The sequence below is a fragment of the Rhamphochromis longiceps genome, linkage group LG15 (genome assembly GCF_057381845.1).
Source record: "Rhamphochromis longiceps isolate RC_006_pf linkage group LG15, R_longiceps_female_GT1.1, whole genome shotgun sequence".
Taxonomy (NCBI): domain Eukaryota; kingdom Metazoa; phylum Chordata; class Actinopteri; order Cichliformes; family Cichlidae; genus Rhamphochromis; species Rhamphochromis longiceps.
In genome coordinates, this window is record NC_140571.1 from 31,736,866 (window position 1) to 31,753,928 (window position 17,063).

The following is a 17,063-nucleotide window of genomic DNA, read 5'->3' on the forward strand; positions in this document are numbered from 1 at the left end:
ACTTACTTGCAAAACCGAACACCAATTAGCCAACTACAAAAAGCCCTCAGCGTAGCCATTTCAAGAACTTTGCAAGCATGGATGGAGGGAGAGCAAGAGGAAGAGGAAGAGGTAGAGGAGGAGGAGGAAGAGGAGGAGGAGGCCGAAGAGGCCATGCACGGACCCATATTTCTGATGAAATAAGAGCAACTTTGGTGGACCATGTCATCAACCATGGCCTGACTATGAGGGAAGCTGGGCAGAGAGTCCACCCACATCTAAGCCGCTTCACAGTGGCATCTGTAATACGAACATTCCGACTAGAAAACAGGTATGTCTTCACCTCCATACCTTCTGCTCTACTCAGATGGTTTTATAGCACTGTTCTACAGTATATCACATTACCATATCAAGTGTACGGGGTGCTAATGCTCCTTTTGCAGCCAAAGTGGCTGATTCCTTATATTGAAGTACAGTGTTGTACAGTGGATGACACAGTACATACAGTAAAGTACTGTAAGAAAAATAAGCAAACCGATGACAATATGTCGTTGTATTTCTCTAGAATGACTCGAAGACCTTCTGGGGGAGGACGGCAATGCCTGTTCACACAACAGCAGGAACTTGCCGTTGTGGACCTAGTGAGGGCAGACAATGCCATCCGTCTCCACCAGCTACGACGGAAAATACTTGCAGACAGGCAAGTGTTCAACAACATAAACCATGTGAGCATCACCACCATCAGACGCATCTTGGGAAAACACAGCATCACCATGAAGCAACTCTACAGAGTACCATTTGAGAGGAACAGTGACAGGGTCAAAGGACTTCGAGCTGAATATGTACCATATCAGTACCACATGAATACATTCTGAGAGCTACACAGGTACCCGTGTGATGGGGTGAGGGTTCTGTATGTGTAGCACTGTAGTACAGTAATATGTTCTCTCTTTTTTTTTTTTTTTTTTTTTTTTTTTTACAGAGAATCTTGGCCATGGTTGGAGCTGCACAGCCTCATGAATTCATTTTCATTGATGAAGCTGGATTCGACCTGTGCAAAACAAGACGACGGGGTCGTAATGTAATTGGCCAAAGGGCAATTGTGCACGTTCCAGGGCAGCGCGGGGGAAATATCACATTGTGTGCCGCCATAAGCCTTCGACGGCTTCTGCATCATCATGCAAAACTAGGTCCATACAATAGCCAACATATACTCACATTTCTAGATCTCCATGATATAGTTGTACAGAATAGACCAGATCAGCCCAGGTTTGTGGTGATATGGGATAATGTCAGTTTCCATCGGGCTGCTCTGGTCCAGGCCTGGTTCTCCAACCACAGTCAACTTGAAGTGGTATGCTTGCCCCCTTACTCACCATTTTTAAACCCTATAGAGGAATTTTTTTTGGCTTGGAGATGGCGTGTATATGACCGCCAACTACATGCCTGCATGCCTCTTCTGCAGGCAATGGAACAGGCCTGCGGCGACATTCAGGTGACAGCAATCCATGGATGGTTTTGACATGGAAGAGGATATTTTCCCCGGTGCCTAGCGGGAGAAGACATTGCTTGCGATGTTGATGAGGTCCTGTGGCCAGACCCCAACAGACGGCGGGATCCATGAGCCCACGTATGCACAATTGTCATGATTTTTTGTTTACAGTATAGTGTTTTTTCTATTACTGTATTATGGGTTGTTTTTTTTTTTGTTTTTTTTTTGCTTTATCTGAATTCATGGTACTGCAATGTACAATATTGAGTAGGCCTATTTGCTTTTTTGGTTGTTTGCAAATGTGTCTCCTGAAAATATGCCTTCTGAATGAACAATGGAAATCAAAGACTGCAGTGCTTTATATAAAGTAGACTAGTGTGTTCCCCCTGCTCTGTAGGTGTTTGCATATGATGCAAGTATGTGTCATTTTGTCAACAGAGTTACATTTTGACAAAGGAATGTTAGGTTTTGATAGCAGAGTTTAGGTTTTGAGAGTAGAGTTTCAATTTGGTGCAGATGTGAATGGTATATTTCCCAGTGTTGTGTCATGTTTACTTGTGTTTAGGGTTTTGGCACAATGAGCAAAGTTTTGCAAAATGTGTTCAGGCAACGGGCAAAAACTGTAATATCTATTTTTAGATTTGTCAAGCCTTTCTTGTCCTGACAGAACACCACTAGCTAGTGCTGTTCCCACAAATGGACAGAAATTATCCAGCCTTCTCTGAAACAAACGTCCTGATTAGAACTGGATTACAAAGTACTCTCACAAACAGGTCTACACCTATTGTAGCCCATGTTACATATGCTGATCAGAAGTTCCTCTTTCTGCTATATTAATGGGTGTCTTAAAGCTTACTACTGTACATCTACATTAAGAGACTCCTTTACCAGCAAGTCAGACTCCACACAAAGTCACACTTGTCATTGAGTGGGGGGTATAGAACCCAATTTGGAATTGTTCCAGTGTGTCTATGGACATAAGCTTAAGTAAAAGGTGTTCTAAATTACCACAGATGTCATCTGCTCCACAGACATAGTGTTACTATTCTTCACACTGTCCATCAATCAGTTAATTAATCTTCTCCAATTCAGGAATACTAGGTGGGGGAGGGGGAAGTGGAGCCTACGCTACTACGCTGTATGTGGAGATGTGGAGAACATGTGAATATCACACAGAAAAGCCCCAGTCAGATGCGGATTCAAACCCAGGACCTTCTTGAAATAAGGCAACTGCACTAACCACCACACCACCATGCACATGAACTCTATGCTATGGGTTTGCTGTTACAGAAGTAGACATCATATGCTAAGAGTCATAATCAACAGCCTCCTATTAGTATATATATTCTTTTGTTAATAAACAGCCTTTTGTGTGACTGTGTTTTATATGGAGAGAATAGCAACGATCACATCCACGATCACAACTCTACTCAGGTTCCTGTTACTAGATCTCAAAGATTCATGTTTGTTTGAATAAAAAAAAAAAAACCACTTCATATTAATTTTCCCATTTTTGTAGTCTAAGTGCCAGTTGGTGCTGGTAAACTATATAATCCTTTTCTGGTTTGTGTACATTTTGTGGGGGGCAGGATATATTGAAAAATAACTAATGTCACTAAGATCTCTGGACAAGTACTAAGGGAAGGTTTGCAGTATATGCTGACTCATGAGTGCCCATATGCACTTGAAGACTTGAGAGTAGGACAGGCCCCATACATTTGGCAGGAATGAACCTCAGATTCTGTGAGTTTGCAGATTGGGATTGCGCCACTGAAGAGCAGGTGCATTCATTGAAATTTGCTGTGACGAGTTCTAATACTGCGCCAAAAAAAATAATGCCATGGCACCTGCGTCTCATGATTATACACATGGTTTCCTTTGGCACAGATGTCTTGATGCACCAGCATCTACAATATTAAGTCCTTGAGAGATAACTGTCGCCCTAAGATCTGAGATGGCAGGAACTAGCGCAGGTTATTGGCTGGTTGGAAGGTTGGTGGTTTAATTCCTGGCTGTTGCTCCAGGATGCATGCCAAAGCATCCTTTGGCAAGATACTAAACCATCGATTGTAACTGTGTGTGAATGTTAAATATAAAGCACTTAGGCATAGAAAAAAGTGCTTTTGTGAATGAGGCATGTTGTTTAAAGAGTGCTTCAGTGGAGTAGAAAAGCCCTACACAGGAACCAATTAATTTACCAAGACAACCTGCCATTTGGTCTTGTTGGACCTTTGCTCCCTTTAGCATGTCTATACCAATTCTAAGAAAAGGATGAATCAAGGTCATTTCTGAGAACTGCAGTCCATGTTAGTGTCCATCCAAATATAAAGATATATCAAGAAATATCTTTATGCACTTCTCAAATGTCCATTTAAATTGTCGAGGATTTTGGCAATATGAACGTGAATAACTGGACAACTTACAAAGACATACTTTAAAAAAAAACATCAGGGAGGTCTGTGCTGAATGATCCATTTACACCACCATGCCTGGCCTGCACAAACCACTCAGCGTGAAGCACTGCACAAGTTGGGTTTTCCCCATTCATGAAGCTAACACTGACTCATTTCTCCAAGTGCTGCTGGTCATTCAGCCACCTGCGGGAGCATTTTACAACTATCATGTTGCCTCCCCGGTTCCCAAAAATAACCACGGGTCACCCCTCTCCTCCCTCCCTCCACATCCATCCTTCCTCTTCAACCCCGCCACATGGTTACAGTTAAGTACATAAATCAGGCGCCACCGCTGGTGTGAGAGCTGTAGAGGCAGACAGAAGGCATACACACACATACTCACACACACATGCACATCCCACTGCCGCGGCTCGTCGCTGCTACTGCAGCCGGTGCAGAGCAGGAGACTCGCAGCATTCTCTCCATCACACGCAGGCGGAATGGCTTGAGATCAGACATCGTGGACTCGTCTCGTTCGGCTCACGCACTATGATTTTGTGACTGTCTGAGTATGCGTGCGTGTATGTGCGTGCGCGCGCGCGCGTTAGCCCGCCTTGCCGCGAATTGCTGCAGTGCTGTTTTCCAGGTGTGCGAGTGCGTGTGTGTGAGAGTGTGTAAGCGTGTGTGCATGTAAGAGTGTGTGCATGGTGTTGTAGCCTGGTGTAATTCTCTTACGAATTGTACTAAGCCGGGGAACGGAGTCTGATGTCACATGTGCTTCATCGGAGGACACGGGGCATCTGCAAGCTGGATTTTGTGGAGGATGCTGCGGCAAGTGATACACAGAGGGCTCAAGGCTTCGTTCTACTGGCTGGGCTTATTCGTTAGCAGACATCCCGTTTTCTTCCTCACCGTCCCTGCGGTGCTCACCATCATTTTCGGATCTACAGTGCTGAGCCGATTCAAGCCGGAGACGGACCTGGAGGTACTGGTCGCCCCGACTCACAGCCTCGCCAAGATCGAGCGGAGTCTCGCTAACAGCTTGTTTCAAATCGACCAGTCAAAGCACAAGCTGTACTCGGATTTGCACACCCCGGGCAGATATGGCAGGCTGATCCTGCTCGCCAAGTCCGGGGGGAACATCCTGGAGCTGGCCGATCAGGTCCTGCAGGTCCACAAGCAAGTGTTGGATCTGCGCGTCAATTACAAGGGATTCAATTTCACGTTCGCGCACCTCTGCGTCTTGAGCCACAGGGACAAGCGCTGCCTACTGGATGATATCATCACCATCTTCGAAGACATCAGGCAGGCTGTGCTTTCCAACAGCACTTTCCACAAGGTGCCCATTAGTTATCCGAACACAACATTAAAGGTGAGGGTTTTTTTTCTCTCTCTTTCTCCCTCTCAGCCAGGCCCTTCACGTGCGCATACACGCTCCCCAAACCCATCTCCATCAGAGCAGCAGCCCCAGCAGTCAGCATGTGAAGCTCTGAGGCTGGCCCTCGGAGCTTGCTATAATTTCTGAATGAACAGAAAACACTTGTATACCAGACTGTAATTTGGGGCTGCACAGTGCCTCATATATCAGCCAGCGAAGGGGAAGCCTCTCCATAACACACACACAGCCGGCTTTTCAGTTTTCACCCTCCCTTTTTGGTGCAGGTGAATTGATTGGCTGCATGCCGCTTGCCCTGATCTGCTCCTCCACCTTCACACACACACACACACACACACACACACACACACACACACACACACACACACACACACACACAGGGATATCCTGACTATATGACTTTTTTTTTTGATGCAGTGTCTCCCTCCTGGCTGCACAATCATTGGCCACAGTAGCTATGGCCTTACAGGTATCCCATCTTGGTTGCCTGTAGCTTCACCTGTACTGGATCTGCAGCTGTATTTATTACAGGCCACCCACCACAACATAAAAAAAGAATTCTAGATGCAACATGTAGACATTAAGGTATATTGGAGCTCAGAAGGCTCACATATATATGAGCTGTAAATCTGCTGCACTCTTGCATGATTTTCAATAAGGAATATTCATTTCCATTTGTTGTTGATAGAGATTAGCACACTTTGCAGTATTGTCACTCCACAAGGCAGGCAGTGGAGTGCATTGTGGGTTCAAAGTATAGACTGGATATAAAAAATGGACAGATCACTCTGACATCATCTATTAGTTAGCAAATGACTTGTTGTAAACATTCAAGCTGAGCGTTTTGGTTGTCAACATTAGTGACATCTTAGTGTTTTGAAACTGGTAATGTCAAGTCAGCATTAGTATTATGGCCACAACCATGCTAATCAGCTAATGCTAGCTTTGTTAGCAAGCCATATCAATAAACATAACTACCGCGATGCACAGACATAGAAAATGCTAATTAACACTAAATAATAGACTAATTCTGAAATTTCACTCATTAAAACTGCAAACTTTGGCTTTGAGTATTTGTCAGGTATTTCCAATAAAAATCTCTATAACAGCACAAACATGGTGGAGAGGTCTATCTCCCTAAATATTGGACTTCGAATAGATGTGCATATTGGGTCTGTTGGTCCATGATCAATTCTGGACATCTATATGGCGTCCAAACTAGGTTCACAATTTGGACGTCCAACCATGGCCTATCTTGGACGTGAATAAGACGTTCAGCATTTGAACTTTACAACTGGGCAATTCTTTTGGAGGTCATGGGGATGTCTATGGCAGGTGCAAGAAATTTACATTGTTAGTAAATGTTATATTTTTTTATTTACAAATATCAGTATTGTGTTATCAACATGATATGCATGAATACAAATTATTTATAAACAAACACAATCTATTAATCTATTATGTGTTAGTCTATTGATTTATTCAGTACCTTTTTTTGTTATTTTACATATTCCTGTTTTTTTAACTGGTTTATCTGCTTCAATTAAACAATTTAATTGTTTGTAACGAGGTTAAATCTGTCATATCTGTGATTCCTGAGATTAGGGACAAAACAGGTTTTAATTTTCTAAAATATAATTTTTGATTTTTCAAAAACATATTTGCATATAATTGTTACACAAAGTTTTGGCTGTCTCACCATGTTTTGGTACAATCTCCCAGGTGTAACATTTTTTAATAATTTATGTTTTTGCTGGAGAAGTGCAAGGTTTTTGTCAACACCGTCAGACACAAAGAAATGCAAAAATATATATTTTAAATTAAGTTGTTTCAGCTATTTTGACTATTAGCAGCTTCTCTGTTCTATTGTTTATGCACATATGTTTTCAAAGTAATTATACCACATTTAAAAGTAAGATTGTTTTGGCTTTTTATTATTAGAGTTACAGTCATACATATTTTCAGAAGCTTGTATTTAATCTGTATAAGAAACAATCATATTAAGCAACATGCAAATTACACATTTATTGAGAAAATTACGTATTTTTATTGGAAGATCATGAGGGAGGAAACTATATGGTTCTCCAAAAGAGAAAAATAAACAAAAACTCCATATTATGGAGTTGACAAGGTGCTGACGGTGGTGACACAAATCTGACGGTGGTGACACACTAGTAGAAAACAAGATATTATTTCTTTCAAAATGACAATTAAACCTTAACAACCTTTGTAATATCACAAGACACATCATAACAATTCTGTTTTTGCACATGTCAAGTTCTACATCTTAATAGTTCACCAGCTACCTACACAGCAAAATCTCCAGTGTTAATTCAACTCCTATAGTGTTAAAGTTAACACTTTTCCAGTGTTTATATAATTCTCACTGGTTTAGAGTTAAAGTAACACTTTGCAAAGTGTTATTATTTTAACTCCATTGTAGTGTTAAAAATATAACACCCATAGTGTTAGAATTTCACTCTGTATGGTGTGAAGTGTCTTCACTCAGAGTGTAACTACCTAACATTTATAGTGTTGTTTTAGGACACTGATAAGTGTTCACTTTTACACTGGCTTGGGTTAACTCTTTTCACTGAGGGTGTTACTACACAACAACTATGGTGTTATTTATGACACTTTTAAGTGTTTATTTTCACACTGGATTGTGTTGACTGTTTTCACTTAGAGTGTTATTCTGTAACTTTTACAGTGTTATTTTGGCACTTTAAAGTGACATATATGAGCTTTTAAATACTAGTCTGTATTAATTGTCTGAATACAAAAATGCATTAAAGTGCAATTACTGTATGACTACTGTGCTACATTCAGTGAAAATCCTTGTTAAGTCCCTTTACAGGATAAAAGGAGAAAACATAAAATTGGTCACATAAGCATTTTAATAAATATTAAATTCCAAGCACCATACAGCATACGTTCACAACAAAAATAATGGCACAATGTACAGACCATCATCATCACCATAAGCACTTTGCAAATCAAAGGGCTTGTATATTTCAATACAGTCTGCTTTAACAACATATTTTTCATCCGTTTCAAACACTTTATAAGCATGGCAATGTTCACTGAAATTTTCAACCACAAGCTTCTTAACTATGAAGTAGGTGTGACTATTGACCAAAACTATTGTTTTTATTCTGCAAAACACCGGCATCTCATGTTCAGAACCACAACAAATGACCAATCCTGTTCTGTACTCAGTCCCATTAATGTTAACCCAATTAGCAGAGAAAGCCTCTTCTGCAACAGCAGGCAAGCCTAGGGAGATCATTTCACTATTTTCCTCACTATCAACATCAAATGATTTCAAGGGCCCATACTCAACATGGCTTAAAGGACATGTCTCCCACTTGTATGCTATGGATGTTTGATGTTTTTTGGCAAGTGACACTGTGATGTTCTTAAAGTTCTTAAGGGTGTCTTTGAACACCCTATGTTTAGCCTCACCTCTCATGCTCCATACATGCAATAATGGCCCAATTTTTCTGATGCAAGTTGGGTAGTGCAACATAAAGTGGTGTTTGGGAATCATGTTCCTACCTGGATACAACAATTTGAACAAGTCATGATGTTCCATTGTTAAATGTTTTAGAAGCACAGTCATGCCATGTGTAACAGATGGAGAGAATATGATGTTAATTATTTGCAACAATAGCAATAGCATAGTCCAGTTCTGATTTCCTTCTGGCACAATATCACCAAAAATTAAAGGAATGTTTCTTATCAGACAAAGAGTCTGAATGGAGTTAAGACCTATACTATTACCACTACTGTCTAAGTTCACCCTTGTTGGACGATTTTTGGTCTCCAAGTAGCCATAGTCAAAAGCATAGATCCGTGACAAAAGAGCAGGTTTCGGCAGAAAATTGTCTGACAGATAGTCCAACAGTAACTTTATCTCATATTGTGCTACCCCTTCGAGAATATCATGCATAATGTCCAAGGAAAAGTTCTGGCAAACATGAAAGAATTGAAGAGTGTTCAGTGTAGAATTCTTTCTTAAGCCAAACACATGTAGCTTTTGAGGATCAGATTGCAACTCACTGCAGTACATTTCAAAAAGTTCTTTCCCTCGTAAGATGATCTTTGGATCATCCTCAGTATACACACTCTGTGCATCCTGTTTTGCAATTAAACACAAACGACAAAAGTAACGTCCACTGAAAGACTCAACAAAACCCAAAATTGAGTGCATCCCCAAGTTGTCCCCAGTTATCTGACATATAGTGCCATGGACCTTTTCAGATGAGAAGGGTAAATCAATGCCATGGCTCTCCAAAAACTTTATGTCATCAATCAGAGGCTGTAAAATAGGATCAAAGCCGTATTTTTTCACATCTTCTGCATGAAACAATGCAACCAAATGAATGTTCATCAATGCAGAATTTAACTTTGGAGGCAGATTTCTGAGGACAAAATAGATTGCACCAACTTTGTGAACACCACGTTTGGAACCAAGTGGATTAGCAGTCTCAAAGTCATCATAATAAAGCTGAATTTGCAAAGAAGTCTGTGGTTTTGAAAACAATGGATGAGACTTATAGTAACTCCCATCACAAAAGTCTTCATATCTGTCTTCTTTTGATACACATAGTTTAGCAAGCAGCTCGCAAATATAAGAATTGCGACATATAAATTTGATTGTTTCCAAAATTGGAATGTACACAAAAGTGTCTTTTACTGGTACCTGGTCATAAGTGCCTGATTTTTTATTTAACCTTGTATCATAGCGTATTCCTAAAGTCTTTTCCACTGGATCCACAATTCCCCATTTTTCACGGAAATATGACTTTCTTTTAGCTTCAGTGTCGAACTTCTCAACTGGATTGTCAAAAGTCTCAAGACATTTTTCCACTGGAGATCTAACAGGATTTTCTGTTGGCACAACGTTCAGTACTTTATGTTTAAACTCACAGTGCAGTCCATCTGCAAAATCTTCCAAATCACAAACAAGTGATGACACAAAACTATTTGCCAAACCACTACCATTGAGTTTACCAATAATTTTAGTGCAAATTGCTTCAGAATTTTTTTTAATTCTTTGACCTGACCCATTGTTTTCAGAACACCCAACCTCTAGGCTCTGAGTAACACTTGTTCCTGCAACTGCTATGTCTGTATCTTGTAATCTGTCAAAATCAGCTTGAAATGACTCTGAGGGTTCTGCATCACCACTTTGACAACAATCTTCATCATGAACACTATTTAAATGTTTTTTTAAACCAGAATATGTAGTGAACTGACGGCTGCAACCATCTTGTGAACAAGCCAACTTAAATTTGGTGCTTGGATAAAAACTGTGACCTAGTCGCAAATGACTTATCAAAGCCTGACTGGTGCTATGCAGAGTTTGACAGATAAAACATTTAAACATGGTTCTCATTCAACATTTTGGCACGCAACTCACGAACACGTGGTGACTCATCTGTTGAGGTGGCATCAATGTTGAATATGGTGGTCTGCACAAAACTGTAGAGATGAACCAGTGACTCGTCGTAAGATAAGTTGAACACGTAGTGGGATTTGAAAAGTTCATCAAAAGCACTGAGTGAGCTGGTGGCTTGGCAGGGGATGAGCTGTTTGTCCACTGCGATGTAGAAGGTGTCAATGCTGTTCTGGGTTCGACCAACAGCGAGGATGTATGGTTGTTTACCATCTCTTGCTTGCAAGTGTTCATCAATGCTGCAGCATGACTAAAAACAAATGAGATATTGACATATAGGCCTAGCTTATACTTGCTGAGTATGAACCATTCATTCAGTTTGACATTATGTGCCTTGCTAACTTATTACAAAATACTAAGACACATACTTCATGGAGAGGAAAACTAAAAAGTGCAAAAACTGAAAAAGTGTTTTGTAGGATTTTAAAAAGTGAGACAACATATTTACCTTGTGAAAGTGCACCATTTTGTGTGCTGCATCAGTTGGACTTATTTTGGTTCTCCTCTTTCGTCCAGCTGTGGGTGGCAAAAGTTGAAGGAGTAGCAGCAGAGAGGCCATGTCACTGTCCCAGTCTGTGTATGGTTGAATTTATAAAACAATTTCAAAATGACAGGTAAAAATAAATATTATTAAAATCAAACAAGCATGGTGCGACGCCTACCATTTGCATCACTCTCTGTTGGTTTCTCAGCAGCTTTTATCAAACGACACAGGTCAGTTGACTGAGTCAGCTGTTTGGCTTCTTTAATAACCTTTGGCTTGAATGACATGTCCCACTTCTCAAGCAACTTGGTGGCTGTTTCAGCACCAAACAGCAGCAGGAAGTCTTGATTGACCTGTTCATCATACACACAGGACATAAAGACAGTGCTCAACATTGTTTACATTGCAATGTGATTTTGACCAATATGGGATATAGCCTGACTGGGATGACCAATGATCACATCTGTTACTGTTGCCATCCACATCAGCAAAACAAAAAAAAAAGGATTAACAGTTGAAAATATCAAGTGATTTGACTTACTAGTCCTTTGACATCCAAAAAGCATGGAAATGTTTTGAAGACATCTGCAGTTCTTTGTGGATCATGCACCAGATCCTGGCGATGTTGGAACGTCATTTTCATCTTCTGAAATACACTTGCTTCATCAGGAGAGTGAACAAGAAATGAGATGGCCTCCTTGCAGGCATCTCCATCAAGTTGCTGAGGCAATGTGGTTGCTAATCTTCTGCGCTTAGGCCCTTGTTCTTGATGCACTGGGACTTCCTTCACTGGCCGTTTGGTTGTAGACCTGGACGCTACATATCCAGTGCCTTTCACTCCGTCGTAGAAATGCTCCTGTCACATTTAAACATAGATGAAAAATAAACATCAAATGCGATCTTACAGACTTTGCAGATTCAGCAAAAAGAAACCCAAGGACTATTATCATGTAACAGGTGCAATACATGTTAAACAACATCCACAATTTCAATACAGTTTTATGACAATAGTTATTACGAAATAGGAATTAAGATTTCTCTTTTAAATCATTTAGCTGATGTAATTATTCCATGATGAAAACTAAATAATGTGCTGTTTTACAATCACTGCATGACTTACATAGCCGTTTGGAGAAAATGGATCCTTCAATGAGGGAAAGAGTGTAATTATTCCAAGGGCATATTTCTCCTTTTGCTTACGGGAGGGAATTCTGCTATAGAGGAAATACAATTGACAATGTTAAATCAGAAGTATGTGTCTTTACTGCAGTATACATTACAAGAATATTCCATATGGCCCATCTTTACTTTTTTATTAGGTACTATTACTCTTACCCATGTCTCTCAGTCATATCACTTGCCAATATGTTAACAAGCTGCCGCCGGGTGCGGTGGCTCAGTGAATTTTCGGCATTGTATTCTTCAAGAATTTCCTCTCCACCAGGTTTCCTAGTCAAGGCATTTTTAACCATCTGCTCATATAAAAGGGAAAATAATAACAATAAAAACTTGTTTGTCAGTAAAGGTGAAAGTTTAGAGGAATGTCAACAAACCTGTGAAAGACATATCTAGCAAGAAGCACTAACTTCTACTAACATTTTTTCATACAGGGCAAGTTGGGAACCACCATGTTTTGAATTTCAATTTGTATAACAATCTACAGTATAAATGGTGTCAACTCAAAAATACAAAAGACATTTTCTGTTCTCAATTACCTCTTTTGCAGCCTCTGACACAGAAACATTTGGTGCAGAACTGTCTTTGCTGGATCTACTGCGGCCTGCAGGAATGCCCTTTTCCCTGAGGTCACTGTCACTTGATGAAAGTGATATAGTGTCCGTGAGGGAAGATAATGTATCCGAGGAGGATGGTGTGGAATGAGCTAAAGGACAAAAATCTTTGGGAGAGATGATTTGGTTAACTTTCTTTAGGCTACTCCACAATGCCATTAATAACACAATTTCAATGTTCATGTTCAGACAACATTCTATACAAATATGACCCAGCCCTGTCCACTGTCATGTATATTGCATGAAGACAGGTCAATGTCATCTGCATCAAGAGCAAAAGAACTTGGCTCTACATTGAGTGGGCTATACTATGAAAATTTAAGTTATGATAACATTTACCTTCATCTGAAATCTTTTCACGTATTGTCAGGCATAGGTCTGGTTGGGCCTCCAGTAACTCCAGAAAAATGTCTTCTTCGACAGCTGTGTCAGTTTCATCGAAAATATCAAGGTCAGCAGCATCCGGAAGTCCAAACTTGGTTTTGGCTTTACAAAAAGATAAGCATAATGTCACCTAAAACGCCTGAAAAACTTTTTTAAAAACTAATTTTGACTTTTTTATTTAGCTAATATTTATTAACAGCTGTTTTACCTGTCTTTAAAATGGTTAAATTAGACAAGTCTGCAGCAACAATATAGGCCTAGGCCTACTGCTCTGTACTGTTTTTAATGTCACACATTAAAATAAAATGTGTTAACATTTAATTCGTTTTTTAAATAGATGAGATGCAAACATGATGAACTGATACATGTGCAACAAATTTTGTTCTGCCAGGTTATCTTACCTTCACTGATGAATTCTAGATAAGTGAATCCTGCGTGCAATTTAATGTACTTCTTTACATTGAGGTATTTCACTTTCAGCAACATGTCTTACAACAGCACCTGGTGGAGAGAAGGGGGCACAGAATATTTTTTACCATATATTTAAACCATAGCTTAAGTGGCAACAAATCCGGACAACTTTAAGAAAATATTAGGCTATACATTGTGTGATGATCTGTGAAGGGGTGACAGACCACTTCAACCTCAGGAACATAATTTGGCTTCCCCCTGCGCACTAAAATAGCTGAACTTGGGTACACAGAAATAGCATCCAATGAATTATCCACCCATCCACATGTTTATAAGACGACAACGGCGATCTTCTCGTCTGCACGCAGGCTAGATACTTAGTTCTGCTATGTTGCGAGTAAATCGCTGTAGCCTACTTGGGGAAAAGCATCTCTGTTTAAACCATGTCAGGATGATAATCCACATAAAATTTCCTGTTGAACGCACACCTGCCTTCATCACGCTTTCACTTATGACAACAAATATCCCTTATACTGTAAATTAATGAGTGCAAGTCTTACATTTATATCGGGAGTTTCTGACACATGCACAGCCGTCTGGCTAGTTGCTACTTTGTGGTGGTTGTTTTGTGACACGACATGCTAGGATTATCAGTGGAGGCGACGTCAACGACCCTCAGTCGTTATACCGCTTTGTCTTAAACACTGGATGGTAGCCTATTTCACTAAAACTGTAGAAAAGGGGAAAATGTTCCCTTAGATTAGGCCTACTACAACATGTATGATATATCCTAACCGTTAGCAAGCAATCCATGCACAAACGCAGCGCGCCTTGCTTGGTCACTAACATCTAACAGAATTCCATAACCCCCTGCCACTTCAAAGATTTGTAGGCTAGGCTACTGCTAAACTCGCTGGTAGCACGTGTAATTAGCCTATCTTGACGCTTTCCAAAACTTGACTTGAACGTCTCTATGTGATTGTTTAGTTCACTTTTAAATAGGATATTTCTGAGGCGAATGTTCGCTTCCCTTAAAAGCAGTGGGCTAAACGCATTTGTCTTAGCTGCCAGCTAGGCTACCACAAATTCAAATTTTAACATTACATTTAACATATCCAGAGGATAGCTAACTCCTCCCTCGTTTCATTTAATAAGCATTGAACACTGGAAAGCATTTCTCTTATGACATTAGAACTAACTAGAATTGAGAATTATATTGAGCACGCATTTATTTTCGCTGCAATATTAACTTGTTATAGAGGATAGTTTAGCTACCTAAGCTAACGAATCCCATCTCTTACCGCAGATGAATACACTCCACATTAGGAAAATATTGCATGCTTCTGATAAATAATGTTATAGGCTAGTTAGTTACAATATTTAATAATGATAAAATAACATAGGTCTTGTTGTATAGTTCTTACCTGAACAACCTCCTCGATCTTGACAGCAAACTTCTGGCGGACTCCTCATGCCCATGAGCGCGAAAAACCCGGATGTGGAAATCAACTCCAAATGAGTGTTATAGTATTGACTCTTTGAAATAACTCCGGCTACAGAGCTTTTTCAGCACCGTTAGTGTTACTGTAACTCTCAAACCAACACTTTTCAACTCGAAATTTTTAACACCAGTAATTTTAACTCACATCAACACTTCGGATTTTGCTGTGTACTACTCCTTGATTCCTAAAGTTCTCTGTGGTTGTGTGTTTAGACCTTGCTGGACTTTCTCTCCTTTAGACTCTCTGTGCTTGTTTCCAAAACCTTCTCTTCTGACTTTTTTCTCTTCCTTTCAGATCACTGGTGTTCTTTATTTTTCCCTCTTTCACTCTATTTCTCCATCTTTCCCTTTCCTTTATGAGAAACTCTTTCTTCAACTCAGGCTGGCTGTTATTTTTTTCTCTCTTTCTTTTTTGATCATCCCTGTTCCTTCTCTTTCGTTCCTCTGCTGACAGGTTCCCCTTTGCTATTCTAGCCTGAAATGTACCATTTTTTTAATTACTATAATTCTTCTGAACCTTGTGCTTTTTCACAGATTAAGGATGAATATTCACAACACAATTATGCATTAAGCAATAGAAATGCTATCCAGCCATTAAGTTTGATGTCATTAGCCATTTCCAGGTCCAAACTCTGCTGCAGATCCCAAAGCAAAGGAACTCTGCGGCATCACTGAGAGTCACAAACTGTCTAAATTCTTTCATCTTTAATAAAATGATCAGTGTGGCTGCACTAGCAGGTGTAACATCCAGGCATCCATGAAAACAGAATATATGAAATTTAAAGTTAAAGTTAGATTGCTTGTTTCCACCTGAACATGATATACCAGCTCTGCTACCACTTCCAACATAAATGGAGACAGAAAACTAAACAGCAGTGACTATTGTCAGGTTACTGAAGTTGGGCTAGCTGGTATATAGTGATGTGCTACGTGATCGCTAGCGACACAGCTGTGTTAGCATAACATAAACACAGTGAAGCTGGAGGATGAATGCTAACTTTTTTCCACTTGATAAAAGTTAACGTGAGGGTTTCCGATGGTTAGGCTGACAGTGATCACTGGCTGTTTTTAGGGGCTTGTTCAGATGTAATAGAACAAGATAAAAAGCATTAAAACATTTTAACAGCACAACAGGCTTAACAAACACAGAGTAGTTTGGGCCTGGAAGCAGGATTCATACATCATCACTTAAAGAATAGCTCTCGGGGGACAGCTAGCTCAGTAGATGCCACATGATCGAAAGGTTGGGCGTTCAAATCCAACAAACAGAGGCTATCCTGGATTGGTAGCTGCCCACTGCATCACTGAGTGAATGGGTTAAATGCAGAGGACTAAGCATTTTCCTACAGGATTAATAATGTATACATACACAATGAGATTCAAGATAAGGCAAATTTGATAATATTTGACACATCCGTGAAGCAGAAATATCAGTAAAATACACAAGAAGTAATATGACTGAAATATTAGTAAAAAATAACTTAATATAAATGGTGAATAGCACACTTTTGTGACATTTGTCAACATCATTAGAAAAAGGGTCAACACCGTCAGACAAAAATCCTGATGGTGTTGACATCTGATGGTGTTGACAAAATACCCTACTTTCTCTAAAGATTAGATCAGCAGACATCTCCAAGATGTCTGCTGATCTCTGTACAGAAAACATGCCCTCCACCCTCTGGAAACATTAGACTGCAGATACTATAGAAGCAGTATAAAAATGATGTCTAAGTTGTTTGATATTAATAAGACATCCACAATGGCCACGT

General features: G+C 39.9%; 2 protein-coding genes and 1 pseudogene across 2 annotated transcripts in view; 2 read left to right on the plus strand and 1 right to left on the minus strand.

The window, feature by feature from the left end:
* Nucleotides 1-545: 545 nt before the first annotated feature.
* On the plus strand, nt 546-1,843 carry LOC146652931 (uncharacterized; annotated as a pseudogene).
* Nucleotides 1,844-4,380: 2,537 nt separating this feature from the next.
* Nucleotides 4,381-17,063, plus strand: part of ptchd4 (patched domain containing 4) — a 71,291-nt gene continuing 58,608 nt past the window's right edge. The window contains exon 1 of the mRNA XM_085382338.1: nt 4,381-5,236. Within this exon, the coding sequence (XP_085238464.1) occupies nt 4,637-5,236 (600 nt within the window). The 5' untranslated portion in view covers nt 4,381-4,636. The remainder of the gene's footprint in view (nt 5,237-17,063) is intronic.
* Nucleotides 10,645-15,457, minus strand: LOC146652933 (uncharacterized). The gene is made up of 10 exons (XM_085382452.1): nt 15,215-15,457; nt 13,781-13,880; nt 13,335-13,481; nt 12,921-13,102; nt 12,541-12,677; nt 12,326-12,419; nt 11,747-12,061; nt 11,384-11,558; nt 11,170-11,294; nt 10,645-10,971 (listed from the first exon to the last, which is right to left on the minus strand). The coding sequence occupies exons 2-10, from the start codon at nt 13,863-13,865 to the stop codon at nt 10,645-10,647; spliced, it is 1,587 nt and encodes a 528-aa protein (XP_085238578.1). The 5' UTR covers nt 13,866-13,880; nt 15,215-15,457.

Coding starts and splice junctions, on each gene's coding strand:
- LOC146652933 (XM_085382452.1), bottom strand. CDS start 13,865: ATGTTGCTGAAAGTGAAATACCTCAATGTAAAGAAGTACATTAAATTG. Junction 13,482..13,780: donor TCTAGAATTCATCAGTGAAG/GTAAGATAACCT, acceptor CTTTTTGTAAAG/CCAAAACCAAGTTTGGACTT. Junction 12,420..12,540: donor GATATGACTGAGAGACATGG/GTAAGAGTAATA, acceptor TTTCCTCTATAG/CAGAATTCCCTCCCGTAAGC.